At 43.5% G+C, this 27,861-nt stretch overlaps 1 protein-coding gene across 4 annotated transcripts in view; it reads right to left on the reverse strand.

Annotated features, from left to right (window-relative positions):
• Positions 1-4,791: 4,791 nt before the first annotated feature.
• PTGR1 (prostaglandin reductase 1) overlaps positions 4,792-27,861 on the reverse strand; it is a 37,213-nt gene continuing 14,143 nt past the window's right edge. For 3 of the 4 annotated variants that reach the window (XM_032764953.2, XM_032764948.2, XM_032764949.2), the window contains 9 exons: positions 22,414-22,529; positions 16,462-16,507; positions 15,423-15,482; positions 13,465-13,629; positions 12,471-12,588; positions 10,470-10,625; positions 7,507-7,612; positions 5,926-6,044; positions 4,792-4,906 (listed from right to left, as the gene is read on the reverse strand). In XM_032764953.2, the coding sequence (XP_032620844.1) occupies positions 4,796-4,906; positions 5,926-6,044; positions 7,507-7,612; positions 10,470-10,625; positions 12,471-12,588; positions 13,465-13,629; positions 15,423-15,482; positions 16,462-16,507; positions 22,414-22,519 (987 nt within the window). In that variant the 5' untranslated portion in view covers positions 22,520-22,529 and the 3' untranslated portion in view covers positions 4,792-4,795. Of the gene's footprint in view, positions 4,907-5,925; positions 6,045-7,506; positions 7,613-10,469; positions 10,626-12,470; positions 12,589-13,464; positions 13,630-15,422; positions 15,483-16,461; positions 16,508-22,413; positions 22,530-26,383; positions 26,430-27,861 lie in introns of all 4 variants that reach the window. The other variant, XM_032764951.2, reaches the window with a different exon arrangement.

Consider the following 27,861-nt stretch of genomic DNA (forward strand, 5'->3'; position numbering starts at 1 on the left):
ATAGTTTTAATGGCTTTAGAGGGTCACAATGTTAGAAAAACATCCTCAGGATTCCATATTCAAGATGTCTCACTTGCCTGTCTTAGAAGTAATATAGTGAGAAATATTTGATGCAAAAACTTGAAATAATGAGAGGGAGGGGAAGAGTGGTCCAAGCAACCTTAGCAAGGTTGGTATGTGTTACCTGCTGTCAATTGGTGTCATTTTCTGGATGACTTCAGGTTAAAGCTTTTTTCAATTTGTGAGTCTAAAAAAAGTGCTTTGGTACTGTTTGTCACAAGACCCTGGGTCTGGTCTATTCCCCACCATGTAACCAGTCCCTTGGGAGTGCCCAAGGACCCACACCATTCCCTAGGGGCAGACTCCTGTTCTCTACAACTGAAATGAGATCTTGGGGCACTAGCAATACCTGTCTGTCTTTAGTTCCCTGTGGCAAATCTAGACAAGCCAGACTTGTGTACAATACAAGGCTCCCGCACCGCGTCAGGACACATGCACTCAGAGTATTTGCATCTGCCTTCCAGAGTTTTTTGCTGTTAGGTGTCATTGGGTTTGCCTTGTTTCTTTGATTCTCAGTTGATATGGGTTGGTTTCACCAAGTTAGTGACACCTCATGTCTCTTCTTTAACTCCAGAGCAGTGTTAACCTTTCACACCTCTTGGGCCATGTCTACACTATGGGATAATATCGAATTAGCTAAAATCGGTTTTATAAAACTGATATTATAAATTTGATTTCATGTGGCCACACTAGGCACAATAATTTGGCGTTGTGCGTCCATGATCCAAGGCTAACATCGATTTCTGAAGCATTGCATTGTGGGTAGCTCTTCCGTAGCTATCCCATAGTTCCTGCAGTCTCCCCCGCCCCTTGGAATTCTGGGAATTCAGAATCACTATTGTCCATTGGTGGCTTCTGGGTAACGTCGTCAGCATTCCTTCCTCCGGGAAAAACCATCGCTGACAATCCTTTCGTGCCGTTTTTCCCTGGATTGCCCTGGCAGATGCCATAGCACACAACCATGGAGCCCATTCAGCTTTTTTTTTTCGGCACAGTATGGGCCCGGACAGAGGCGGGATACTCGGCTGCTACCCACACCAGCCTTCACTTGCTTTTGCATGATAGCAGAGATGGTTATGTCGTTCTGTAGCGTTCTACTGTGGAAATGCAGAAATGACAGTTTGATCCGCTGCTACTACATTGCCTGGCGCTAAAGGCAAAAGCAAAAATGGGGATGACTACAGCTTGGACTTGAGTCAATCCTCCCTTTATGGTTTTAAATAACCAGTCACGTCTCTGCCTAGAATCAAGGGCAAGTGTATATAGAGGACAGTGTATCAGATCATACAGGTCGGTCAATTCACAGGGGGTGCCCTGCCAACACCCACCATTGCTTCCTCTTCCATATGGGATATACCGTGGCAGTGTCCTGCCACATTGTGTCATGAAAGTATAAAAAGAATGCAAGGAAGAAACACTGTTGTTAGTGTCATAAGAATGAGGGGAGCAGCCTCCAGCGTGATGATATCCAGGCGGGACATAACTCGGTGTGGGGAGAGAGCCCAGCATGCGGCTGCTGATGGACAGTCCAGGAGTACAGAATCTTTTCTTTTCTACACAGAAAGGGAGGGGGCTGAAGCCCCCGTTGCTATGATGAAGCTGTTATTAGCTGTTTGCTGGTCCTATCTTGGTGTGAAGGTAACCAAGCATTGTTGGCCTTCGCATGGTGGGCGATGGCAAAACATGTTAGCATAATTTCATGAGGATGGTACTAGTCCTATGTCACACGTCTAAACCCTGGGTGAGGGGATGAGGAGAGCGGGATATGCTCTGCACTGCTGCAAGCATCATGCTAGCTCGAGCAGCATTTCGAGACACAGAGGGTGACATTGGAAAGTAGTCAAGAAATGATTTTTCCCTTTTCTTTTCAATGGGGGGTGGGGGGGAAGGATACTGAGGAGCTATTCCCTGAACATTGGCCAGACACGTGGTGTTTGAACCCTACAGACATTTGGTGAGCTCAGCAAGAATGCAATGAAGGGCCAGAATACTTTTCAGAGACTGCTGTGGGACTGTGGGATAGGCCGTTGAGTCGCCTCAGCACCCCCCTCCATCCATGAGTGTCCTTTTGAGTTCTCTGGCTTCCTGTATTACGCTTGTACGCACCAGCGCTGTGTATCCTGGAGATTTTTTTTTTCAAACGCTTTGGGATTTCGTTTCTGTTAACACGAGCTCTTGATACAACAGATTTGTCTCCCCATCCACGATGAGATCTAGTATACTCCTGTATACGGTCCATGCTGGAGCTATTTTTGGATTTGAGACTGCGGTATCACACCTGTCGGAATCAGAGATCATGCTGCAAACAGGAAATGTAATTCAAAAGTTCACGGGGCTTTTCCTGTTTACCTGCCCGCTGCATCCGAGTTCAGATTGCTGTCCAGAGCGGTCAGTGGTGCACTGTGGGATATCACCCGGAGGCCAATAACGTCGATTTCCATCCACACTAACTGTAATCTGATATGTTAATATCAAATTTAGCACTACTACTCTCGTGGGGGTGGAGTACAAAATCGATTTAAAGAGCCCTTTATATCGATATAAAGGGCATTGTAGTGTGGATGGGTACAGCGTTAAATCGATTTAACGCTCTTTAAATTGATTTAAATGCGTAGTGTAGACCAAGCCTTGGACTAGATGACCTGAGGTCCCTTCCAACCCTAATAAGCTATGATTCTCTTGGGTAGCAATGAAAAGCACAAAGGGAAAGTGAGGCAGATGCAAGCTTCATAGATTACAAAAGATTCCCACTCTGTCACACTGAACTCAGCTGACTCAAATGGAATAGACCTGCAGACTTATTGTGTGACAACTTGTGCATTAATTCATCACATAGCAACCTTACAATACTACTGATGAGTTAGTGGCTAGGAGGTTTTATTGCATGGATCATTAAACTTAATAGTTTAGTGCTACAGTCCCTTGCACAAAGCAGAATATGGCTAGAATTTACAGGTCAAGTTTTTTTTTTAAAAAAAACTTAACATTTGCAAAACCTGTCACGGCTGACCTAAAGATGTGTCCTGGTCTCCCATTGTTCAGCAAGAAGGCTGAGCTGTATTTGTGTGAGTGGGCCAGGGCTTGCTTTCAGCCAGAACTATGTGCCATCTCTTTAAGAGCAGTGGAGCTCCAGGCAGTAATTCCCATCAACTATCAGCAAAATTGTGCTTGAGTCTATCTTGCTTTTCCTAGTTAACTTACACTCTCAAGCCTGTGTTCCTTTGCAATAGGTTCATCAGCTGCCCTAACCTTCAGGCTGTTTGTTTGAAGTTAATATAGTTGTGCTGACACAACTGGAAGGCTAAAGATGTATTAATTATTCCACATGATAGTTAAGAATCTAGCAGGGATGTTGGCTATTGCCTTAGCATCAGGCATAGGACACCAGGTTTTTTGTTTTTATAAGAAGTTGATTTCAGACTCCATTTGGCTTCCTGGAGCCCATGCAGAACCTAATCTGTCTTGGCAACAGCGAGTGTTGCCTAACTTTAAGATGTCTTAGCTGCTGTTGCACTTAATAATGCATTCAGCATTCTTTTATTGGCATGATAGCTAGTAGAGCTAATATAATATAAGCCCCCACTTGGATGATGTGAGCATGCTGTGTGAACCTTCTAGTTGCCAGGTGAAAGGCATTGGGCAGCCTGTCTACACCTTATTCATCATTTGTAGGGGTTCTGACCCCTGTGTTGTCTCCATAGAGTTCACTGCTATGTGCACCTGCAGAGAAGGGGATCTGCTGTTGTTCAAGTTACTTAGCCTAAAATGGAGAGCTTGTAGTACTATTTTCAATATCTTTTGAGTTGAGCACTATTTTGTCTATCCAGGCCTCCCTTATTCTTCCACAACATGAGTCTTATGCCTTTACCTCCTGTGAACTGAGTGACCACTGAATTCCTGCAGACTTTCCTAGATGTGGATACATACTTGTCCTAGTGAGTGTGAAGAGCTGAGTTAAAATAAGGTGTGTGTTATCCTCAAATTGGCATGGTGGGAAGGAAATGGTGTGTAAAACACCAATAGGAAAATTATTTTATGCACAAACAGAATGTGTCAAATATTGCCACTCCATGTAGTCAGTTTCATGTCAAGATAAGAACCATTTTCTTTATCAATAAATTTTAATGGGTTTTTCTTTGCATGACCATACAGCATATTAGAACAGCTCTGAACTATTTAATCACATTACTGCTGGGCTATAGGTTGCTGTGATTGTGACAAGCATGTTATTAGCTACAGAATAAAATCTAGTACAAATTTATTTTAATGACTATTTAGCAGATGCTATTTAAAAGATTGCAGTTGACTTCTGCTCTCTGTATGGACCTTAGTTCACATCAAGCTCTTAAGCAGCTCAGTTAAGGTTCCTTGTTTTTTAAAAATAAGGTCAGATCCTCAGTTAGTATAAATCCACATAGCTCCACTCACAGTTTACCTGGCTGGCTTTTTTTCAAAATGGCCATGAAATTAGTAGATTATTCTCGTAAGCCTCAGAATCACATGCATCAGTGAGGACTGATTATAGCAGTGACAAAGTGGATTCATAGCTTAGCTGCAGGAACAACACTTTGTTGCAGCATCACATTATTTGAGGAAGCATCATTTTCCCCAAACCAGTTGGAGACTTGTCTGATCTGAGCATACTTTAGCCCATTAAAAGTTATGGCTGAGCATTTGGCAAGAAGACAGATGAGCTATTGGTATGGCTTTCCTAAAGGAATGAACCACGTGTCCTTTACACTTTTATTACTGCTTTTCCAATGTTTTCTCCCTTTAACATTCCCATGAAAGCTGCTGGCATTTTTTCAAATCCTTCAGTAACATGTTCTTCACACTTAATTTTCCCCTGTGCAAAGAAAAATAAAACAATTTTATTCAATTTTCTTCTGCTGTGCAGGTGGTCTAAACTGTAGCTAGATGCTTTCAACTCCTAATTCCTAGCAGTTGATGTGAACTGTGGTAGCTCTGTTGAAGTCACTGGAGCTGAACCTGTTTACATCAGCTAAAGAGCTCACCCTTTGAGAGTAGAGGGTAGTGTCTGTAGTGTAAGATTTGTATAGTGACCTCGCACCATTAAATACTGCTCAGCAAAAGTGATTTAAATGTGGTTGCTGCTTTTGGTGCCCATCTACCATTGTTCCTCTGCCTGATGCCAGATTCCCTATAGAACATCAGTTTCTTTTCAGAGGCTAACTGCAATAAGTCTAACAGAACTACGTCTTCAGATGTGGAGCATTAGAACTCTCCAGAAACAAGATTTCTCTTCCTCCCCTAGTAAATGCAGTATTGCCAACCCAAGTGATAGGCCCCACAACAACTGTTTGGTGCTTAGTGTTGGCTTTAGGTTTCACATTTTCACGCTTTTCTCTCCAACCAAACTGAGGTGATGATAAAAATTTCACAAGAATTGGCCATGCTTTAAGTGGAGGGGAAAGAATAGAGCAAGTAATTTAAATATTTGCTGGGGGGGAAGGCAGATGTAAAAAGTAGTCGGATTAGTTTTGAAATGGGTCTTGTTAAGAGACTTGCATTTAAACTTAGGGATATCCCCTTCTCACTTGTCAGTTAACTGACCTTACAGTGGAGATGAGCTGAGTTTGGTACCTTTCCCCTTCAGTGTTGGCTGAGCATAGTTTTGGCTGCTGCATGCCCTATTCCTCTCTTCTGTATTGTGTTGAGCATGCTTTGATGATGACACACACCCACCCCCACTCCCACGTCTCCTGCTAGAGGGACATGTTGGGTGTGGAAGAGCAGTGTATGAGAGCAGACTTAGCTCTTGTTAGTGTAGACAGTCTTTTGTGAAGAGGGAAGTAGCAGCATGAGTTCACGTACTGTAGTCTGAGGAACGGTCACACCTCTTACCTCTACAACCCATTTTAACAATCTCTTCAGGGCCTCCTCACGCCTGTCATTCCACCGTGTGACAATAAATCCTTCCATGTAAAGCTGATTGAAGATCATTGGAATCTGAACATAAGGTCCTGTAGGAAACAGTAATAGGCAAAACAGTGGTAATATTACTTTGGTTTGGTTTTAAACACTGAAGTAAGGAGAAGCTGAGATGCTGACAAAGCAAATCTAGTCAGTGTGTTGTCAGCCCAAGGCTGTACTTCTTGACCAGACTGGGCCCTGTACAAAATGGTGACAGTGGTGGTGCAGACCACCTCTCCCCCCGTATACCCATTACCCAGTGGTTAGAGCACTGACCCAGGAACCTGGAATGTTAGAAATGCCTAACCTGATTTTCACCTACAGCCAGCACTGACTTCAACTGGGTACCAATGCAAATCCCACCATAAAAGTAAAACCATCTAAAGCCCTAGGGAATGAGAACTTTTCCATCTAGATGACTGAACTGTGTAATCTGCTTTGCTACAGAAATAGCATGCATCAGGCTGTTTTACCATTGCTGTTTGTTTACTTAAAAACATTTGTTAGGTAAATAACTTCCTAAAGATAAAAAGTTGGAATCCTTGAAATAAACCAGCTCATTTTCTACTGACCCCTAGTGGTCTGCAAGAGTGACACTCTGCAGCAAAGTCTCATTTAAATCACATATACTGGGGTTCTCAAACAGGGGGTCATGACCCCTCAGGGGGTCGCAAGGTTATTACCTGGAGTGTTGTGAGCTGTCAACCTCCACCCCAAACCCCACATTGCTTCCAGCATTTATAATTGTGTTAAATATTTTTAAAGTGTTTTTAAGGGAGGCTGCACTCAGGCTTGCTGTGTGAAAGGGGCCACCACTACAAAAGTTTGAGAACCACTGACACATACCAACTGTCAGCAGGTCTGTGTTATGGTGAGTTCCCTGGTTGTACTCTGCAAGGGAATCCTTTCTTGCTGCTATTGACACTTTACATAAGAGGTCCAGTCACTGCTTGTGCTGAACGTTAGTAATTTACACTTCTTGGACAATTTATTTCTGTGGTTGTTGCCCATCACTACTCTTTCCCATTCCTGTTAAACGAACGTTCATCCCCCCTCCCCTCCCTTCCTCTTGGTAAATGGACAACAGGACAATGACATTTAACTATCTGGAACTTTTAATGTTAAATATCAAAGATCAGTTATAAGTTGTTGAAGTGAGGGGTTCTCCCATTTGAGGGGCATACTCGTTTACTCAGATGAAGCTTTGACTACAGTGAGCCTTTGTCTGTGAAGCTTTACCATTCCATGAACTAAATGGGTTTTTTTTAATTTGTTTTTTAATTCTGGGCAAATACATCTTTGTTTTTGAGGCACAGAATACAAGATGATTGTGATTCACTTTGTCCTAAAAATGCAGCAGGGGGAGTGGGTTTGCTCCATAAAATATATATTTTAACTTTGAGGGTTTGTTTCAAAACATAAAAACCATTAAAAGAATTCAAAGAGAGGAAAGTTCTTTCTTCATTATTTTTTCTACCATAAAAAGTAACTAACTGACAACAAGACTCATACCTTTCTGGGGCACTGTGTCATTGTATCCAGAGATGGCTCCGCACACAGCAATCCTCCCAAATGTCTTCATTTGATGCAGAGCAATACTTGAAAACTCTCCACCCACCTAAGGGAGTCAGAACACAGCTAAAGTTACAGATAAAACCCCTATTGATCATTGAGGGGTTGAACTTGTAAACACTTAAGCATGTAAATAACTTTTCTCATGTGAGTTATCCCATTAAGCAGTGCAGATCTACTGAAGGGCTAGTCTTTAGAGTCAAGTTACTCCTAAGCTTAAGTGCTTGTAGGAGCAGGCCCTTGTTTGGAAGCATTTGACTCAGAAGTACTGTTCTGGGCCCATCTCTGCTGTATGTTATATGTCAGTCCCCTAATATCAAGGCTGAGGGTCAGGGTCCTCTTGGCACGCTGTTTCCTATTTAGATAGCACCAGCTGTACACAGCATTTTAAAAACATATAAGAGGACATAGTCCCTGCCCTGAAATGTTTATCTAAATTAGACAAAGGACAGGGAAGAGATTGAGTTTGAGAGCAGCAAGATGAACACCTTGGATTGAATTTAATATCAACCTGGAAAGGTAAGTGAGGTTAAACAGATAGAGGCATGGTACGAGGAAGGAGGTGGATGGTTAGCAGGTGAAGTCTAATCAGAAGTCGAGTTTTTTAGGAAGGGTGTGTATTGGAGGGGGGAAAGCAGCTGATCTAGGGAGAATGTGAAAAGGGGAGTGGACAAGATGAAGGCTTTGATGGAGGTGTAAGGGGCTGGAAGAGTGCAGGCACGAAGTGGGCTTGGAAGACCTTTTAAGTGCTAAGAGGTAAGCTGGGCAGGATCTTGAAAGTAGCATCAGAATACCAAGCAAGAATTTCTGCTGACAGTATTTATATTTACAGTATATCCCATTAGGACTCCAGCACTGGAATGATCAGATCTTCCAAATGGCCTGCCTGATGCAGGAGTGCTAATTCAACTGTTAGACAGTTGTAAGCTATTGCTCTACAGTTTCCTTTTAGAAGCCTGTGCAAGAAATATTTTGTAACATCCTCTCCTCAGCTTGACAAAGCTTCACTGGCAACATGCTTTTTCCGTTTGCTTGGCAAAATATTGAATATTTTTTCCCTGTGTTTCTAAGTGTAGATTTTTTGTTGTTTTATTTGTGCACCAGCTGTGCTGATGTCAGCCCACTTCTGGGAAAAGATTGTAAATCCTGCTCCAGAGTCAAGCTATTCCCACAGGGCATGCCTCAACATTTTAGGAGAGTATTAACACTAAACAACTTCTGTGTTTCTTTCATCCTTATTATCCTCCCCACATATATGCTCTCAGCTATTGACTTTCATTAAAACACTTTGTCCATAGGGAGGCTACTTTTCCAAATGCTCACCCAACATCTGCAGGGCACTGGAGACACTGTTGACAGCGATTTAAAGGTGTGATGTGAGATCATGTCAGATGGGAGCCTAGGCTTTAACTTAACCAGTTTGGATCTACTAAAGAACAACTTACCTTCAAAAGCTCTAGTCAAGGCATTATTACATTGAGTGAAATCAGTCTAATAACACATCTTTAAATCCTAGCTGAGGCTGAACAGCTAGAATCTGCTAGAACTGAAACATGGTTGATGTAGTCATGGCACTGATGGCTGTTTTCCTGACCTGCCACCCAAGACAGTGTGTCAAGGCCTCTATCACACCTAGCTAGACAGGTCCTCCACTGCTGAAAGTCAATGGAGCACCATTGAATGGAATGCACCTACACCAATTTACATCAACTGATCATCTCGCCTAGGGTGACTTTTGTGAGTGTCTTCCATGATGAAGCCACACCTTATTAAGAATAAGGGTGTGTCCTTGTCAAGAAAACGTACGAAGATCAGAGGTTTTTTTTTAATCTGTAATTACTGACATTTTGGGATTTTTCCATGTTCCTGGCGCAGGGGAGTGGGGGGTAAGGCATTGTGATGGTAACCGTTGAACCATTTTCCCTGGAAACATTGAGGGCTGCCAAATTGGGGCAGGAGGGAAGATTAAATGAGCAAGAACTCTCATCATCAAGGCAAATGGTTTGCCAGGGATTCCTTAACTGCTTTGATCTTTCTGGGGAAAAAGTCAGACCTGCTCGCTGGCTTAAGAATAGCTGTGTTGTGCTGCTTTTCCCACTGTCTTTGCAAAGGCTGAGGGGAGAAGTGGTGGTGAAGGGAGGGAGTCATGCTGGCCTTCCTGAGCCAGCTAGCAGTGGTGGAGTTGTTTTAAACTATTAGTTACACATTTTTAGTTTTACACAGTTTCTACAGTAAAACGAGAGGTATTTTGATTATAATGAGCTTGCCCTATAAGTATTATTTTATATTCCAGTGCTGCAAATTAGAACATTATGCCAGGTACCATGCAGACATAGACAGTCCCTGCCCCCAAAAGCTTACAATCTAAACAGAACAGAGAGACAGAGAGCAGGATAAAAAAAGTGCTATTATCCCCATTGTATAGATGGAGAACTGAGGCACAAAGAGATCAAGTAATTTGCCCATTGTCACACCTAGATCTACCAAGTCACATTCGAGTGTCTTAAATACATGACCATCCTTCCACTCTCAAAACCCCTCAGACCTGCCACAGACAAGCCACCTTAGATTCATTTTACATATAACCAAAATACAACTTTCCTCTCCCTATCCCCCAGGGAAAGCAGAACAATTGTGAAAACCAACTCCCTGTTTCATTGTTATTCCTCCCTTCCAATGCTCCTGAGCTGGAACTTCAGAATTACATGAAAACACAGGCCAGCAGTTTTCGCTAGCAAAAGAGGAATTTGAGAGGGAAAACCGAAACAGAGCGTAAGCCCGGACATTGTCTCAGGGCTATTTCCCACAGGACTAGGCCACGACATTCCAAGTGCACATGCACAGCAGAAAGAAGTGAACATTTGCAACAAACTGCACTCTTGCCAACCCCAGTTTGAACTCACGTTATCAAAGTAGCAGTCGTAGCCATCGGGTGAGGCCTTCCTCAGTGCTTCTTCCAACGATCCTACAGTCTTATAGTTAAAGGCTTCATCAAAGCCAATCTGTTTCAGATAAGCAACCTTTTTATCTGAGCCAGCGCAGCCAACCACTTTGCAACCCTGGAGGAAAAGAAAATACGTCTTAACTCACAGGTGGTTTCAGAATAAAATACAAGAGACAAATGAGATGCTACATGCCACCAGACAGCAGAGCCTGCAACTCTCCACCATTCCCTGCACAGCTTTGGAATGCTGCAGGTTCCCCAGCTCCTAGTGCCTTGAGCTGCCCTGTGAACGCTGATCTCCCCTGCTTCTCTTTCCCCTGCACAGAAAGTGGTCATCAGGCCACATGGGACTTAGAACTGCTACACTAAGGTATTTTATAGTGGTTCAGTTAGCCTATGTCCTAGATTTTAGTGCTTTAACTACGGGGACCCAAAAAAGGAAGATACCAAATACAATTTCAAGAATGTCATTTTCAAGGATCCATCACTGAAGGGGTTAAATTTATGACATATGACACAAACCACATAACAGTCACATTTCAGACCATTTCTCTTTGTGTTATTGACAGAGACAGAAAAATGTTTCTAAAATTGTGTATGTTCTCCTCCCTTCCCTCCTCCCCCAACATTTTAATCTCCTGCAAGGCAGGGGTTCTCAACCCTTTTCTTTCTGAGCCCCCCCCTCCCCCCAAACATGCTATAAAAACTCCATGGCCCACCTGTGCCACTGTTTTTTAGCATACAAAAGCCAGGGCCAGTGTTAGCAAGCAGGGCTCCACACCACAGGGGCCCCGCGAAACTAAGTTGCTCAGGCTTTGGCTTCAGCCCTGTGTAGTGGGGCTTTGGCTTTCTGCCCTGGGCCCCAGTGAGTCTAATACTGGCCCTCCTTGGCGGCCCCCTATAACCAGGAGCGGCACCAGGGTTTCTGGCAACCTAAGCAGAATTCAGGAGGCTGCATTTTGTGCGCTCCCCATAGGGTGCGCAGGAGCTTCCAGTTCCACTCCCATCGTGCCGCCAAAGAAGGACCCTCCGCCGAAATGCCGCAGGCGACAGCGGCAGTCATTGAGCTGCTCAATTGCCTGCCGCTGTTTTACGTGGCACGTCGGCAGAAGGTCCTTCTTCAGTGGCGCGACGGGAGCGGAACCGGAAGCTCCCACGCACCCTGTGAGGAGCGCACAAAATGCCGCCCCCTGAATCCTGGCGCCCTAGGCGACCGCCTAGGGTCGCCTAATGGAAACGCCGGCCTTGCCTATAACCAACTTACAGCCACTCAGGGGGCCCAAGCCCCTGGGTTGAGAACTACTGCTGTAAGGTACATACATTGTATGGTGCTTGTGGTATAGTGGCAATATGTATGAGGAAAGCACGTTCTGTATCACTGACTAAGGAGAGTGCCGGTTGCAAGGTTTGCACCAGCTGAGTGATAAATGCAGGCAAGAATTGGTCATGATATTTTATTTATTCCCTGGAGGCAATACGCTGTTTCTCATCTGGCTCTTGACTACCACACTGCTAGATACGCATAGCTAACTGCATCTGTATCCTGGTTCTTGCAGGAAGCCTGTCTGCTTTAGCGGGTTATGGCGACACTATTGACAGGGAGAACAGATCAGTGACATACACACATTGCAAACTGCTAGCTATGCTCCTGGGCTCAATAGCTTGATGCTCTTTCCAGGCCTAGCCCTAGTCACATGGAGGCAATGGGGTTTCTCAGCTGAGTGAGGCTTCACAGGGTGGGGCTAGCAGTAACCAGGAGCAATAGTAATTGGAAACAACTGCATCATTTTAATTTTATTCTCCTACTAAAAATGCCTTGCCAGAGTTAAACCACTGATCTTGGAGCAAGTCCCATCTATGAGATGCTTTGTCCCCCTTCCTCCTAAGCACTCAAATCCCTCCACTGCTCCCCTTGGCTTGGCAGTCTATGGTGTTCATAGGAACAATTCAAGCCACTCACTCCGATTTTAGCAAGCTGCCCCACCACTGAACCCACAGCTCCAGCTGCTGCAGTAACCAGAACCGTGTCTCCTGCTCTAATCTTGCAGATCTCAAATAGGCCGAAGTATGCAGTGAGGCTGAAAGAGAAAGGAAACGTTCAGTGGAGATTGGTGGAGACGTTACAAATGCAGTTGGGTCATGCTTTTATGTTGCTGTCCAGGGGAGGGGATATCTCATCCCATTAGAGATTCTTTTTCCTCGTTCTATGTGAAGTGCTCGGCATTATTTATAATGTGTACAAAATCCATTCAAGCTATTTGAATGCGGAAAGCTACACATCTTGCCCGTTTTTTTAAGAAGCTTCTGTTCTGCCCAGTTCACAAACAACAAGTTGCAAGCTTTCCATGTGGCTTGTCCTACAAATATAGAGGTAAGAAAAGAAGCAAGTTAGGAGGAACTAGGCAAGAGAAAACGTGTGGAATGGAATTTCTTCTGTATGTAGGGCAGGGTTACCATGAACAGTAGCTCTGTTTGACAAGTGTAGATGTGCTTTTGATGCTGCTATTTGACTGTAGAATTCTGCATATGTTTCCATCTTTTTGCAAATTCGGGAAATACAGAGAAATCAGCAGAGCAAGATCAATATTTTATGAGTCCTGGCATGTTACCAGTGAAATCAAAAGGAGTCCTTCAATCAACTCTAATGTCTGTTGGACTGGGCCTTTGGTCTGCTTTTCAATTCCAGCACAATACTCTGTCCCGATCCCATATGGCCAAGAGGCAACTGTGCGGTCTCCCAGTAGAGGGAAAAGAGGCTCCAAATGGCGACACAGAGCTATAAGCCTCCCACACACAGGATGGGTCAAAATTCAGTCCCTCTTCAGTGGCAGAGCCTCTCAGAGCATGCACTGATTAGGCTCAAATGTGGTGTGGTAGAGCCTGCACACAGATGGCTGGAAATCTCAATGCAGTGAAGTTTGGTTAGTCTTTATATAGCACGTGCTATGACTTACCCTGGCATCCCAATTGTCCCAAGAGCCAAAGATCTGGGGATCTTTTCTGGCCAAGGAGGAAGCAGCTGTAGATCTTTCCCATCAGAGATGAAGTGAGTTGTCCAGCCTGAATTAGCCACAACATAGGTCCCTACTGGGTAGCTGGGATTCTTGCTTTCCACGACTCTGAGAAGACAAACGAAAGCCACACTTTACAAACAGCTCCTTCTCCCTAGCTTTATTAAACATTTACACAGGGCTCGGGGCTGTGTGAGAGTTAGGAGGAAATGCTCCCTTTAGGCAGGTGAATGCAAAACTAGCTACACTGCACATTTCCTGCACCTTTTTCTGGTACATGGCCAGAGGAATTACCATACTGGATCAGACCTATGCTCGTAATATGTTAGGGAGGATTCCAAGCCAAAACCCTGACTGAAACACCAGTTCAGTTTGAATCCTGAGTTGATCCCTGCAGCTTGGCCAGAAGGAGAGAGGAAGGTTGGGGAAATAGTATCCCACAGGGACAGAGCAGAAGAGACCCTATTCAGTAAACCAGGTCCCTTTTCAAGGGCTGAAGACATTTCACTTTCTAAAGGCTGCTCCTCTTGTAAGACGGGAAGGGCTCTTTAAGAACAGCTTGAAAACTGTTATCAGCTTGGGACTCTAATAATGAAGATAGTCGAACAAAAATAACAAAATTCAGTAGAAGGTGCACATGATCCTTTGGCACCGGACACTGAATTCCTCAGCTCATTTCAAGTGAAGTGTTACAACTACTGATGCTCAGAGGATTAGGGCTTAAATTTCCTCCCGACCTCTGGTTTCCCACACAGGACCACAAAGAAGTCTGATGATGATGGAGACTCTATAGCATTCCTTGGCAATGGTGAAGTTGCCATATGTCTTATCAGCAAAAAGGAGTAAGGTGACTGAAGAGTGTTCTCAGCTAGAATTGCTGACTGTACTGTTCCTGGGCGAGCAGTTATTACACAGCACATTTGTCCTGCATACAAGATGACATCTCAGGATATGACCACTTGTGCAATGTTAGCCTTTCCTGCTCTGTCTTGTAAGAACTCCCTTCAATAGCACTGCTCATGTGAGTAACACAAGTAGGGGTAGTCTCAAGGCCTCCGAACAGGCTCTAAGTAGTACTAGAAGGCAGTACAGCTTCATAGGATGTACTTGGTTTCTGACAGGTTACAGACTGATAAAGAAAGTAGTTGCCAAGAAATACGGGCCTCACAGAGAAGTACTGACTAAAAGGTGTAGCCAGTTGTGGTTCATAACGAAAAATGTTTGACATCAAATAACCAGACTTAAGACAAATTTACTGTCTAAAGACAAAACAGCACAATACAAAAAGGAGACATACGTACCCTTCTTCCTGGAAGCAATTCTTAGCTCACAGCATGTTCTCCTTACACAGAAGGTGTGCCTCGATGATACCCCCAAAACCACTCATATTTATATCATGGCTGATTACAAGTTAAAAAGCACCTTATACCTCATCTAAGATCTAACCCACCAGTTCCTTCACTTATTTTTCTGGACCTTTCCTTCTCTCTCTTTTGGATAGCACATTCCAAACAAGTTGGACATAGAGGTACACCCCAACCTCTGCAACGACACACCATTTATGTATCTTGTCTTTGACAGCTTTCTTAATGCCAATTTACTTACTTCAGATTCGCAGTGTTGTGAGATACTTGACATGGGTGAACAGAGTCATAGGGAGAACATAATGCATACAGTTACCCTATGTATTCTATAACTTTATGTATATAATCTATGGTATATTAGTATTGTCCACATAATACCTATTAATGTGCTGCATTGGCTAACAGAAAGTGATATAAGCTGCATGCAACCATCTCGCATAATTGACGTTGTACCTTCTCTAGTGCTTTGAGTCTCCTGTGTGGAAAGATGATAGTGAGTTAGGAAAAAAGAAATCAAGCAACTAATGAAGACCTTACCTAGCAACTTGACTGCCTATCATTATGTCTCCCTCTTTCATCACTCGCCTACTATAAGGTCTGAAACACACAAAATGGAGATAGAGCCTTAATTAAGTGCAAAACAGTCATTACATATCAGTGTCCATTTTCTGATTAAGACACAGTGCAGCGAGGTTCTCACTGCTGACTATGCCAGATATCTGCAGAGAGACAGAGAGAGAGTTACGTTCTTGTTTTAACAAAAATAAAATACTGTTCCTAGCTAACCATTCATGAATGGAGATGCCCCTTGATCAGCTACTGTGCTGGCATAACTTATTACAAAAGGCTAGTCCCCTGCCATTACGCAGTTACAGTTACAATTGGAGAACACAGCTAGTACCTTCATGATCAGGCACGGTCAGGGACTCAGAAGAACTGGGTTTAATTCCTGGTTCTACCACAGACTTCCTTTGTGACTTTAATCTCTCTGTGCCTCAGTTCCCCATCTATAAAATGGAGATAATAACACTTCCATTCTCAAGTCCCTTCTCTATCTATTTAGACTAAACTCTTCAGGGCAGGGAGTGTCTCTTGCTGCGTGTAGACACAGCACCTAGTGGAGTGGAGCCTTGAGCTCAGTTGAAGCCACTAGGTTCTGTTGGAATATAAATAGTAATAATAATAATTAGGACTTGCAGCATAGATGAACAGAACAGCGTTTCACCTGAGCTCCCAAACGGTCCATTCAAATCCAGTAAAGCCCAGTGAAATTCTATGGCTGTAGTGTAGTCATTGCACAATTCAGTCCTGTCTACTCTGCATGACTGAGCTGCGCTTTAGCCTCATGTTGTGGAAGTGGGGAGCATACTGTGCTGTAACCAGCTTCACCAATGTGGTCATTGCTACAGCGTAGGCGTTGAGGAAGACATAGGTGGGGCTCTGGTGTTTCTATAGGGCAGGTAGTCCCTGAGAGGACTGTGGAAAGCCAGATGCTCTGAATAAGCACTGCTTTTAGGATTCAAAATAGCAATTCAAAGTAGTAAACTAAACTAAAAAGGAAGAAAGATAAGTGTACCTCATGTAAGGATCCACACTGAGAAACACAGATTCAAACAGCACATCTGCAATAAAAAGGATTAGCGGTTACATTAGGACCTACAGTAAGTAAATATCAAATGTTACAAGGCAATGCACTGACCTATCGCAGAGTGCTCTGGATTCCCTTCAGAGCTGCCAAGCGAAAGTGACAGAGATCAAATCAAGTTTCTAAGCTTTGTCTAGGTTACTGCTACACAGTTAGCAGAGAAGGCAAATGGACATAGCTTTCTGTTTTGTTTTTGAGACCATTGCGGAAGGAAGGTTTCTGGGACACGCAGCCTGTCTTCCTTTTCTGTGCCCCAGGGATGGGCAACTGGGGGTCCGGAGGCTGCATACAGCTAGATAGAGCATTTTATTTGGCCCACCATGGGTATAGCCACAAGTGGGCCCGAGTGGATCATCGCCCACCCAGTTAGACTCCAGGCCCATCCAAATCAGAGCCTGAGAGGAGGTGGCTCTGTCTGCACCGAGAGGGAGGGAAGCAGCAAGAGGTTCTGCCAGCCCCGAACAGAGGAAGCTGAAAGAGGGAGAGAGGTGGCTCTTCCCACCTCCCGGAGTAAGGGCAGGAGGAGGAGGCAGCTCCTCAGTCACAGCAGGATACCTCCAGGATGGCCCTGATGGACAGTGCCTGGGGTTACCGAGCAAGTGCTGTGCATCCTGGGTGGCAGGGAGCACGGGCTTGTCCACATTCCTGGAGATGGTGGAGCTGAACATGGGCAGGCAGGTTTCTCTGCTGGTGGGCTCTTCTGCACACTGAAAAATGGTCAGTCAGTGAAGGATGTGTGTTTAACCTGGGGCTTTGGGGTGGGGGGTTGTAGTTAAAGGTTGTTCTGTAAGGGGCTATTATATTTAAGAACACTTCTTTTACATGGTTAATACACAGATAACACTGGTCTAAAATTTTTGAGAAGTCGTCTGCTTCAGAGATAAAATGTGGTATTTATTATGTATTTTGATGTGCTGACTTCACATATGACAATTAACAACTGATTGGACTGACTTTCTAAATATTAAGTTTTTACATGTTATATGTCTATGCTATCATTGCATCGTAATCTCGTAGACGTTTAATCATAATTGTAAACTTAGTCTTTATCATGTGTTTATGGATTGCTTTACTGAATTTTACCTCCTGTTTATGTAACACTTAAATCAGCACAGGGTATCTATAAAAACAATTTATTATGAACAAAGCCAAAAAACTATATGGTACATGTAGTATAGATCTATTCAGTGATCTACTCAGCGCTTCTTGGCTTGTCTCTTGTATTCATTATGGGCATCTCTTGTCACTGTCCAAGCAATAGTCTGCAAGCACTTGATGGCTCCATTTCCTGAATAGCGTTTCATCCTTTTGCAAAGTGTCCTGGTGAATCGCTTGCCGTTGCTCGCTCGGTCACTGCTCCGCGTTCGTGGAAAAAATATAGCATGAGAGTGCAAAAAAGTGTATCTTTAGTGACATCGTTGCAACCAGGCTTTTGTATGCCCTGGCGAGGTTTTCCACAACACCTGTAGTTGTTTGCCTTTTTTCTTGAGAAAATGTTATTCCACTAAGGAGGCTTTCCATGCCGTTCTTCCCTACACGCAGAATTCGTGTCAAATGCATTCATCTTGAAGAAGTCATGAATCTGAGGACCAACAAAGACACCTTCTTTTAATCTTAGCTTTCACTTAACCTTGAATTTTCACGGAGATGAAAGCATGCTTGTGTTTTGTCAATGGCTTGACAAGTTCTCATTCAGATCCAGCTTGCATGTGTAGTGTCCAAATCTCTTGACTCAACAAGATAAATGGAGGATGTGAACACTTTTCCTCCCAGCTCCATGATGTCGGTAAGTGCCAATCTTTTTGATGTAGTGGGAATCTCTGTGCACGACTATCCATTCACAGAGAAAACAGCAGTAACTTAGTGTATCCAGTCTGCAACCAGGCCAGAAGAGCCAACACCTTCAAATCGTCACAAAGCTCCAACTGATGTTGATCATTGGTTCATGACCTCAAGTGTGTTTCACTGTTGTCTAGTTTCCTTCATATGGACGCATGACAACTGGAATGATGGCAAAAATGCCATTTGCAGCAAACAGCTTTAAGACCGTCTTCATGACATCACTTATGAACAGGTCTCCCTCCATCTCGGATCGGTGTGAATGATGTTCGAGAGCTTTGCATCACACCATCGATGTTGTTAGCAGGCTACAAGATCACTTCGATGAAGACGAATGGTGGCAAGATCCTTTTGACGGTCACGGAACATGGAAACCCTAACATCACCTGCCAGGAGATTCCACTGCTGTAGTCTGGAGCCCAACAGCTAGACTAGAGCCAATCAACAATTTTAAGCATCATTTTCGTTCTCAGTGACCCGGAATTAGTAAAGTTTGACTACATTTATTTCAGAAGCATTTTGGCTGTAGAGCAGTGTAATTGTATGCTAACATGCTGTACTGTAGCAAATGTTTCTAAGTTATACAATATGTTATCTCTAACAAAAAACAAAATAAGTATGGCCTGCCAAAGGGTTTCAGTGGATTCTGCAGCCCTTCACCACCTTAGCACTGCCCATCCCTGCTATATCCCATTCCTTTGTAAGAAGCTCAGAAATCCAGGCACCCACACAGAGAACTGTTACCTTTTAAGACCCATGCAAAAAACTCTTTATTACCATTATTCAGCCAACAGAGGGTGCTGACAGATCACATTCACCCACTCGTAGGCCCCAAGGCAGATTACTGGGACATAAATAAACATTAATACCCCATTTACTTTTTCTCCCTTAAATTTCAAAGAGGGGATGTTGTTTGGTAATTTTGGACCACTCTGATTTGGTCTGTTTAACATAAGTGGTTTACAAGAACAAATGGTATTAGAAAAGTTATCATTTAAAAGCAATTAATACCGGGGCACGGGGTGAGAGATTGAGGTTGGAGGTGTCTGTGTTAACAAACTCTTGCTGTCACTGATGACAGCCCAGCCATCAGAGAACTGTGCAATACACGAAAAGCCAGAAAGTTAAATGGCTTAGTCTCTTTGCATTCGAAGCCATTTAAGTAGCAGGGAGGGAAAGCTGCTTTTTAAAAATAACATTACTTTAACCTAAAGGTCTCCCCAGCTCCACTTTAAGGATTTAATAGGGAAGGGAAATACCAAGTAAGTTTTCTTAAATACAGGCAGGAATGGAATTGTATTTTTTAAGAGTCCCTGCAAACTAGTTTCTTCCTTTTTAGTAGATGTACATTTCAAACCTGCCATCTGCAAGCATATCCAGATGTTTTAACATCATCTCTATGATACTCTTTATCATGTAACAGATATATTAGGTAATGCTCTATCATTCCTTAATGCCCAGATGTATGGCTAGTGCCAAAGGCAAGGAAACACTTGTTGCAACTATTTATATATTCAGATAGTAAAAAAAAACAATGCACAATCCTAGGCACATATAGGTCCATTTTATGTTGTCTCTCTGGGCAGGCAATGTATTAAAAATCCTTGGATTTTTGTAAATTCCCTTGGAAGGACTGCTGGAAATGGCCAGGTAATATGGAATGGAGAGGGGTGAAATAGTAAGTGTGACACACATGGATGTTCACCAGAGACTGAAGAGACAGGTCATTTCTCTCTGGACAGTGTTGGGAGCATTACCTTAAAAATGCAGAAATTCAGGAATATGGCCTAGTCAATCAGGCGGAATTTTCTAATTTTGCCAACTCTGCTAAGTTATGCGTTATGGGTACAGTAAGCAGCCTGCGTTTCCATAGGGCCTTACAAATAGATTGGATAGACAGCCATAGGAGACATGGCTCCCTTTCTCTGGGCTCAAAGCCCTTTCTGCTATTGTAACCCCTTTAGGGTGTGTCCACACTGCAATCAGACACCTGCAGCTGGCCAGTGCCAGCTGACTCAGGCTCCCAGGGCTCGGGCTAAATGGCTGTTTAACTGCGGTGCCAACTTATGGGATCAGGCGGAAGCCTGGGCTTTAGGACCTTGTGAGGTTGGAGGACCCAGAACTCGCCAGCCCAAACATTATACAGCCCTTTAGAGCCTGGGTCAGCTGGCACAGGCCAGACACGGGCGTGTAATTACAGTGTAGCCATACCCCTAGGGTTTAGAGAGCATGGCCCACGAGGCAGAGGAAGCACTGGTTGTTCCAGGGGAGGGCAGGAGAGAGGGAGAGTGACGGACGTGCGGGTGTCCCTGTAGCTCCAGCTCTCCTGAGAGGAACAAACCGGATCTGGATCCAGTATCACTGCTGCCCAGAGCTATATGGGGCCGTGACTACTGGAGTTTGTGACCTTGCGTTGGGAAAAAGGAGAGAAGCTGCAGCTAGCTACATGACGAGGTTGTCACTCTGGATGGGTTTGCAGAGACCTGCAGAAGAGGGCACCGGAGGAGTTTGTTGGGGAAAGTTTACTGGTATTGAAGATGACCAGGAGCACCCAAGACTCGCTGCCAGACTAGAACTTTTCCCAGGACTCCAAAACTCTTGGTCTAGACGCATTGGTCAGTGTCTGTCCCTTCATACTGGGGTACCGCTGAGCACGTGGGTCTGTGTGTTGCATGTAACCCTGTTTTACTGCTCCCACTATCTTCTCCCCCTGTTGTTTTTCTCTATTCATCCCCCTGTAAACAAATATTTCCCTTTCCTAAATTGTTGTGCTATGCAGGGGGGAGGGGTGCACCTTTTTTCTCCCTCCTCCCCCCCACACACAGCAGGGGGTTTGGAGCAGGTGCTCCTGGGAGGGAGTTTCCCTGCTGTGTCCTGTGTACACCTTTTCTTGGCTGGAGCCGCTCCACAGAGTGGACTCCATCTTGGCCAGGAAGGCACGACAACTGCACTATTATTTTTTTTTAAATAAAAATCCAGACGTGAGTGTTCTGTTGAATTAGGCCTCCCTTCTGGCTGGGAGCACAGGGCAAGCTTCCAGGTTTGCTGTGTCAATAATAAGGCTTGAAACATCTGCCAGATCCCTACTGGCTGGAGAATTAAACCTGCTAGCCAGAAAAGAGATCAAGGACAGGTTTGAAGTGAGGGCAACTGGCACCAGTGGGGTCCAGGAGCAATGTTCTGGTGAAAGCCCAGTCCCCCAGCTACTGGCTTAGGGCCTCCATCTTTCATGTCAATCTCTGGCTAGCAGGTGTTTTGTGCACTTCAAGTTCAAGCACCTTCTCGCTGCTGGAAGGAAGAGTTTGCTGTATCTTTTCCACACTCCAGAGATTCCTGTTTAGTGTGAGGACAGGTGTCGACTACTCTCCTTTTTGGGCCGAACTCCCTGGTGAATAACTGCAGCATACGCATATCTGCAACTGTCCCAGGCAGCAGCACCAGCACAAAAATGACATAATTCACCATAATTTCTCTGCTGCCCACAGGGTTCTGACTAGAAGCAGTGAAAATGATCAGTCTTGTTAATTTAATTCCCCTTCTGTATGATCAGTCTCTGCCTGTCTGCAGACTGAGGAAGAGAACACTATAATCGATTCACGTTCGGAAGGTTAGCTTTACAATGTGATAATATGATGGTGATGCTATAATTTAAAAAAATAAATAAAACTTTACATTCGATAGACTTCCGCACCTTAGGCCTCCAAACTCATCAGGTCAAGTTTCCTACTTGTCACCGGCTTGTGGCCAAGTGGAATTTCAGTGGAAGCAGAGACGGGTGAATGCGAAGCACTTTAGAAAATCCCGCCCTAAATGTCTGCTCATCCATGTGAACACTGCTGAGCCAGGGATTCGGCACATGAACCTCAGGGGATTCTTTATCGAGTCACACGACTCCAGATCTTTGTCAAATCCCAGCCTGCTCGTCCTTTTGTAAAGCTCAGTTCACAGAAATGTATTAATTATTCTAGATCTGCACATTGCGCTATGAGTAGAAAGACTAAATATAGTCCTAACATCAGCTACATGAAGGAACATGCTCCTTACCTCCATCCTTTAACTTTGGCAGCTCCTCCTCTTTCAGCTCAAAATCACTTGTTTTGGGGAAGCCCTCAAAATGCTTTCTCAGCGTCCAAGACTTGGCTCTCACCATCCTGTACCACCTGCATGAGAAGACAGCCCAACCAAAATCAAAAGCTGGAATACAAATGGCTGCACAGTCATTCTGATTCCCCCTCACCCCCCCGCTGCAAGATTAGATATTGTCAGGCACCCATGCCTGAGCATCTCCATCTCTGTGCTTAACCATTTCAGGCTAAGCACTGACCCAGAAAATATACTGAGAGTTTGTCAAGTCTTTTATACATGCACTTATCAAGGTTCACTATTTTTTAAAGTACCTTTCCCTGCCTCGGTGAAGGATGCCCGAGAGCTGTTTTAGTTACTCCAGGGACCCTTCTAGTCCTAGAACAGCCCAGGAAGGGGAGGGCATAAAGGCGGCTTACAGTCATCTCAGCCCCCACTTTGCTTGGCTGTGAATTCTGTGCCACAGTTCTTAAAGACAAAGAACAGAATCTCATCCATATATGCTAAAAGAAATCTAAAAAGGTGGCACCCTGATTGGCTATAAATCCTCAATTAAAGGATTTTCTTTATATCAGTTAAAATCTACAAATTCAGCCTGGATAAATGGATTCATCACTGAAAACCAATTGTTACCTGTTTTAGCCAAAGTTCAAATCACAGCTGCAAAGGCAAATAAAGCCTCTACATTTTAACCCTGATACGGTGGCTAACCCTTCCCCACATGTCTGCCAATAGGTGGTACAAAACAGATCGATACACCTAATAAACACAGATTTTAATAACCAGATGTTTCGAACAATGACATTAGAGTTTCTCAAGTTTAGAAGTACAGCACATTAAACTGAGAACACCCTTTAATCGGTGTTTTCCATAAGACAATCTTAGGGAACTTTCCCAGGTGAATCTGACAGGTGTTTATACACACATGCACAGCCTCTTTCTTACCCTTCAAAAAATTGGATGGACCCTCCCCTCAACAAAAGAAAAAGAGAAAAGTGGATACTTATTCTAAAGATTTGCACTCTCTTCAGCTCCTGCTGGTAAGGAACCAGGTGGTGTTCTGCAGGCTGCTTTTTGTCAACAGGCTCAGTGGATCAGAGCAGAAGCGCAGTCAGCGACTGGAATAGCCAACCTCGGGATATCGAGGTTTCTTCTCTGCAAGGTGATCTGCCTTACAGATTCTGGAACCTCAGTCTTTCCTCAAGTGGGTAATCAACAGCAAAGATCTCTGCTTTTATCCACAGTGGATATGAATTTCCCTTGCCCTGCCCTAGAGTGCCTATCTTCAAACTATTAGCAAATCAGGTTCACAAGTGATTTGACTTAGTCCAATCGAGTGTCAAAATAGTTCATTTGTAGAAAAAGTTCCAAGTCAGCAAACATTAACTCATAAAAGGCTCACCCCATGACTAAGCAACTTTAAATACACGAAACATTCGCAGGTCACCCTGACTGCTGATCCAGGAGTCCTCCAAAAAAATATATTGCCATTCAGACAACAGACAATGCTTTGGGGGCAGCTGATGAGAGTCCACTGGAGATATCATCTCACTAGCTTTTATGGAAAGTCCAATACAAAAATCCAATCATTAAAAATAAACCTCAAAAAAAAAACAAAAAACGAACAACAACAGTCACTCAATGCATCCAACCATTAGCAAAACAAAAATGGGTCCAAACATATGACACACATCACTACTACCACTTTCTCCTTGTTATTCTCAAAGCAGGCCTAAGTTCTTACTCTTTTTTTGCAGACAAAGCAATCTCAGCAATGTTTCTGTTTTAGAACTCAGTTCTGTTTTCGCAAATTTTATTTTTAACCTATATCTTTCGGCCAAAATTTTGACCATATATACCTATATAGCCTTGTTATTTCTAACAACAGTCTCTGATTATCCACCTAGTGTTCCCAGTCTCCTTTAGCAGTCAACAAGTTGTTAAATATTAATAAGCTTTGGCACGTCACCAAATTGTAGTGAATTGTGTGGCATGAGAGGGCCTCTGAACAGACTTCACTATCTTGGGCTTTACTGAGGGGCCCAATCACTCTTTCCTGTCACAATAACCACCAAGTTCAAAGTCTATGCAAACAAGCCAAGACAGCAGTCTTAGGAATGGTGACTTTTCAATTAAATACTTTGCACCAATTTCAGATACTAAAAGGCACAAGTGTGGGGTTTGTGGTAGGCCAATGGAGAACATACACAAGGTGTACATTACTTTGGCCTGCTTAAAAAAAAAAAAAAAAAAAAAAAAAAAAAAAGAACCCCACCACGATCCCAGACATTCATTGGCCTTCAGCAACCGTACATGTTGCACAAATGGATTAACTGATTTCACAAATAGCCAGCAATACTCATCCACCGACTGTGTCAAAGATTAGAAGTGAGCGCCTGACATGCAGTAAAGAGGATAAACCTATATGACACCATGAATTCCCATTCACTGTTTGTCTGCACCTGCTTTAGACACCCTAAATCCCAGCAAGAACACTACACCTTTCATTTCAGGTTCTGTCTTTCCCATACAGCCCCTACGCATCTAAGGTTATTAACAGAGCCACCTTAAAAACAACTCCCTGTAATCAATTATTGCATGATCGGAATCAGAGGAAAACCCAAGGGGTATTGTTATCTGCCAATGAGATCTCTGAACACAAACAAAAGAGCAGGAACTGACTCAGCCACTCTGATATACACCTAATCTGTAAATACAAAATGTCAGCCCTCACAGCTGCACCAACGTGTCTTAAAGAATTATTGCACAAGTAGAACCTAAGGAAACGACACTCATTTCACTTGGTGATTTTTTAAAATCCAGTCAGCATGAAAAAACATCATTGACCAAACTTTGTCCTGACTTACCCCCTGCACTTCACACAAATCGTATGTTTAATACAGCTCACAATCCTAGAGATCATTTGCTATGTCAATTTCTTTTAAAAACACTTCAGCTCACCTATGAGCTGATTCTTTAAGAGTGTCTGTAACTCTGTGTCCAGATTATTATGTCCACTTTAGACTGGGAATAAAACCACTCAGTCACTGCACTCCACGTCTGCAGCTCACAGATGCATTTGAAGCCCTTGGTTTTGCCTGAGGTTCACAGTACACTGGAATATGACATGCTGCCTTATACTGCTTTATTGTTAAACCAAAGAAGTTCTCTTTAAACATATATAATAATTAGAAATCTCAACTGAATAGCTCTATAGATACTTCTGTACCTGCACAACAGATATACAATTAGCAAAATTACGTTTAATGGCTATTAAGGCTGGACATACCCTAGCCACCAAAAATCTTACAAGACCGGAAAAGACTTGTACATTCCTTTCCACCTACATATTGCTTGCAGTGCTATTGATAACATATTCCAACACTCCATAAGGTTTTTGCTTCCATCTCCAATAGATACCCAAAAGTAGTGTGTATCCTGCTTTCACCTAAATCACACTGTAAAGCAAAGTTTTAAGTTACCAAGTTTGCTTTTATGTCAATTATATCAACAGATCAGCACATTTGACTGTCCCACATTCCAGGCATTTGGTAAGTTATTCTCCCTTAACGTAGCCGACCTGATTTAAGGTTTCGTGTCAGGGTGAAACTTTGTTTCATTCCTTTGTCAGTTAATATTGTTTCTCCCTGGATTCTTTATTTATTTTAAATTTTGAGTCAGACTCTGGTTTGGTTTTGCTGCCAATCTCAGTTCATTTGGCCATACTGCTGTGTGTGTTAGACCAAGGTCTGTTTTGTTCATATTCTCTCTGAAACGGCTTAGAAGCTTTCAGACATGCATGACTGAAATGAAAATGTTTATTCCTGAGCACAATATATCCACTGTGCAATAGTTCAGTGGTGGTTTTGTGTTGTAGGCAGATGCCCAGAGTTAAAAATACTAGAGAAATTATTCAGGGAAACAATCTTACCTTGTTACCTCTCTTCCTTACCAGGTCTACGCAGCTGTTTGACACTCTGAAAATAATAACAACAAGAATACTTAACATTTTTGAAGCACCCGTCAATGAAACAACCAGAAGGACTTTATAAATACTAGACTGTACAGGTTATAGTCTGGAGGTGACATCAGCAGACTGGACAGTATCAGACATTATGGGAATCTTCTCCTGGGTCCATCAATGATTTGATAAGTGATCTTGGTTATGTCACGTAAGGATTGATATTTTGAGCAACCGCAGGTCCCATTGAAGCCTATCTGCATGTCATATCCCCCATTGGCAATATGGGGATAATAATACTTTCCTACCTTCATAAAGCACTTTCAGATCCATGGGGGAAAATGTGCAATATAAGTGCCAAGAAATAATAATGAAATTATCTGCAGGACAAATTCTTGACACTGCATAGAATCATAGAATCATAGACTTTAAGGTCAGAAGGGACCATTATGATCATCTGGTCTGACCTCCTGCACAATGCAGGCCACAGACTCTCGCCCACCCACTCCAGTATCAAACCTATGTTTGAGCCATTGTGGCATTGCTAAACTGTCATGACAATGCGTTATAGGACAAAGACACTGCATTCTCAGTCCCTTCACCACTGTTATCACAAGCTGACAGGATACCACAGGGCAAAAATGCAAAATCGTCATGTGTCAGTGCTGCACTACAACCTAACATCATGATGTTGCAAGGTCAAAATTCAATACCCTATCTGCCCTACAGGGTGGACTCACAGGATGGAGGACAAGGCCAGTGAGAACCTGAGAAAACTGAGAACCTCCCATTAAAAAAAGCCCATTAAAATCTATAATGTCTGGACATACAGAACTAAATTGTAAGACCATGAGTATCTTCTAGCCCAGAATATTTCAGGAGATTGGTGATTGACAGGATAGACCAGTAGTTTTCAATCTGAGGGTCATGACTTCCAAGGGTCACTAATAGGTTTCAGGGGGCTTTAACTACCAGATTTTTTTTTTTAAATTACGTTTCTAGCCCTTTGGGTCATGGAGAAAACTTGAAAACCATAAGCCAAGAGTCAACTGCTTTAGAATGGGAATGATGCCTTGGCTAAAGTCCACAGACAGCCAGAAACAATAGCTCTAAGGCCTGGTCTACACTATGCGTTTAAACCAAATTTAGCAGCGTTAAACTGATTTAATGCTGCACCTGTCCACACAATGAGGCCCTTTATATTGACATAATGGGCTCTTTAAACCGGTTTCTGTACTCCTCCTCGACGAGAGGAGTAGCGCTGAAATCGGTATTGCCATGTTGGATTAGGCTTAGTGTGGCCGCAAATCGACGGTATTGGCCTCCAGGCGGTATCCCACAGTGCACCATTGTGACCGCTCTGGAAAGCGATCTGAACTTGGATGCACTGGCCAGGTAGACAGGAAAAGCCCGCAAACTTCTGAATTGCATTTCCTGTTTGCCCAGCG

Source organism: Chelonoidis abingdonii, chromosome 6 (assembly GCF_003597395.2).
Source record: "Chelonoidis abingdonii isolate Lonesome George chromosome 6, CheloAbing_2.0, whole genome shotgun sequence".
In the NCBI taxonomy this organism is placed as follows: domain Eukaryota; kingdom Metazoa; phylum Chordata; order Testudines; family Testudinidae; genus Chelonoidis; species Chelonoidis abingdonii.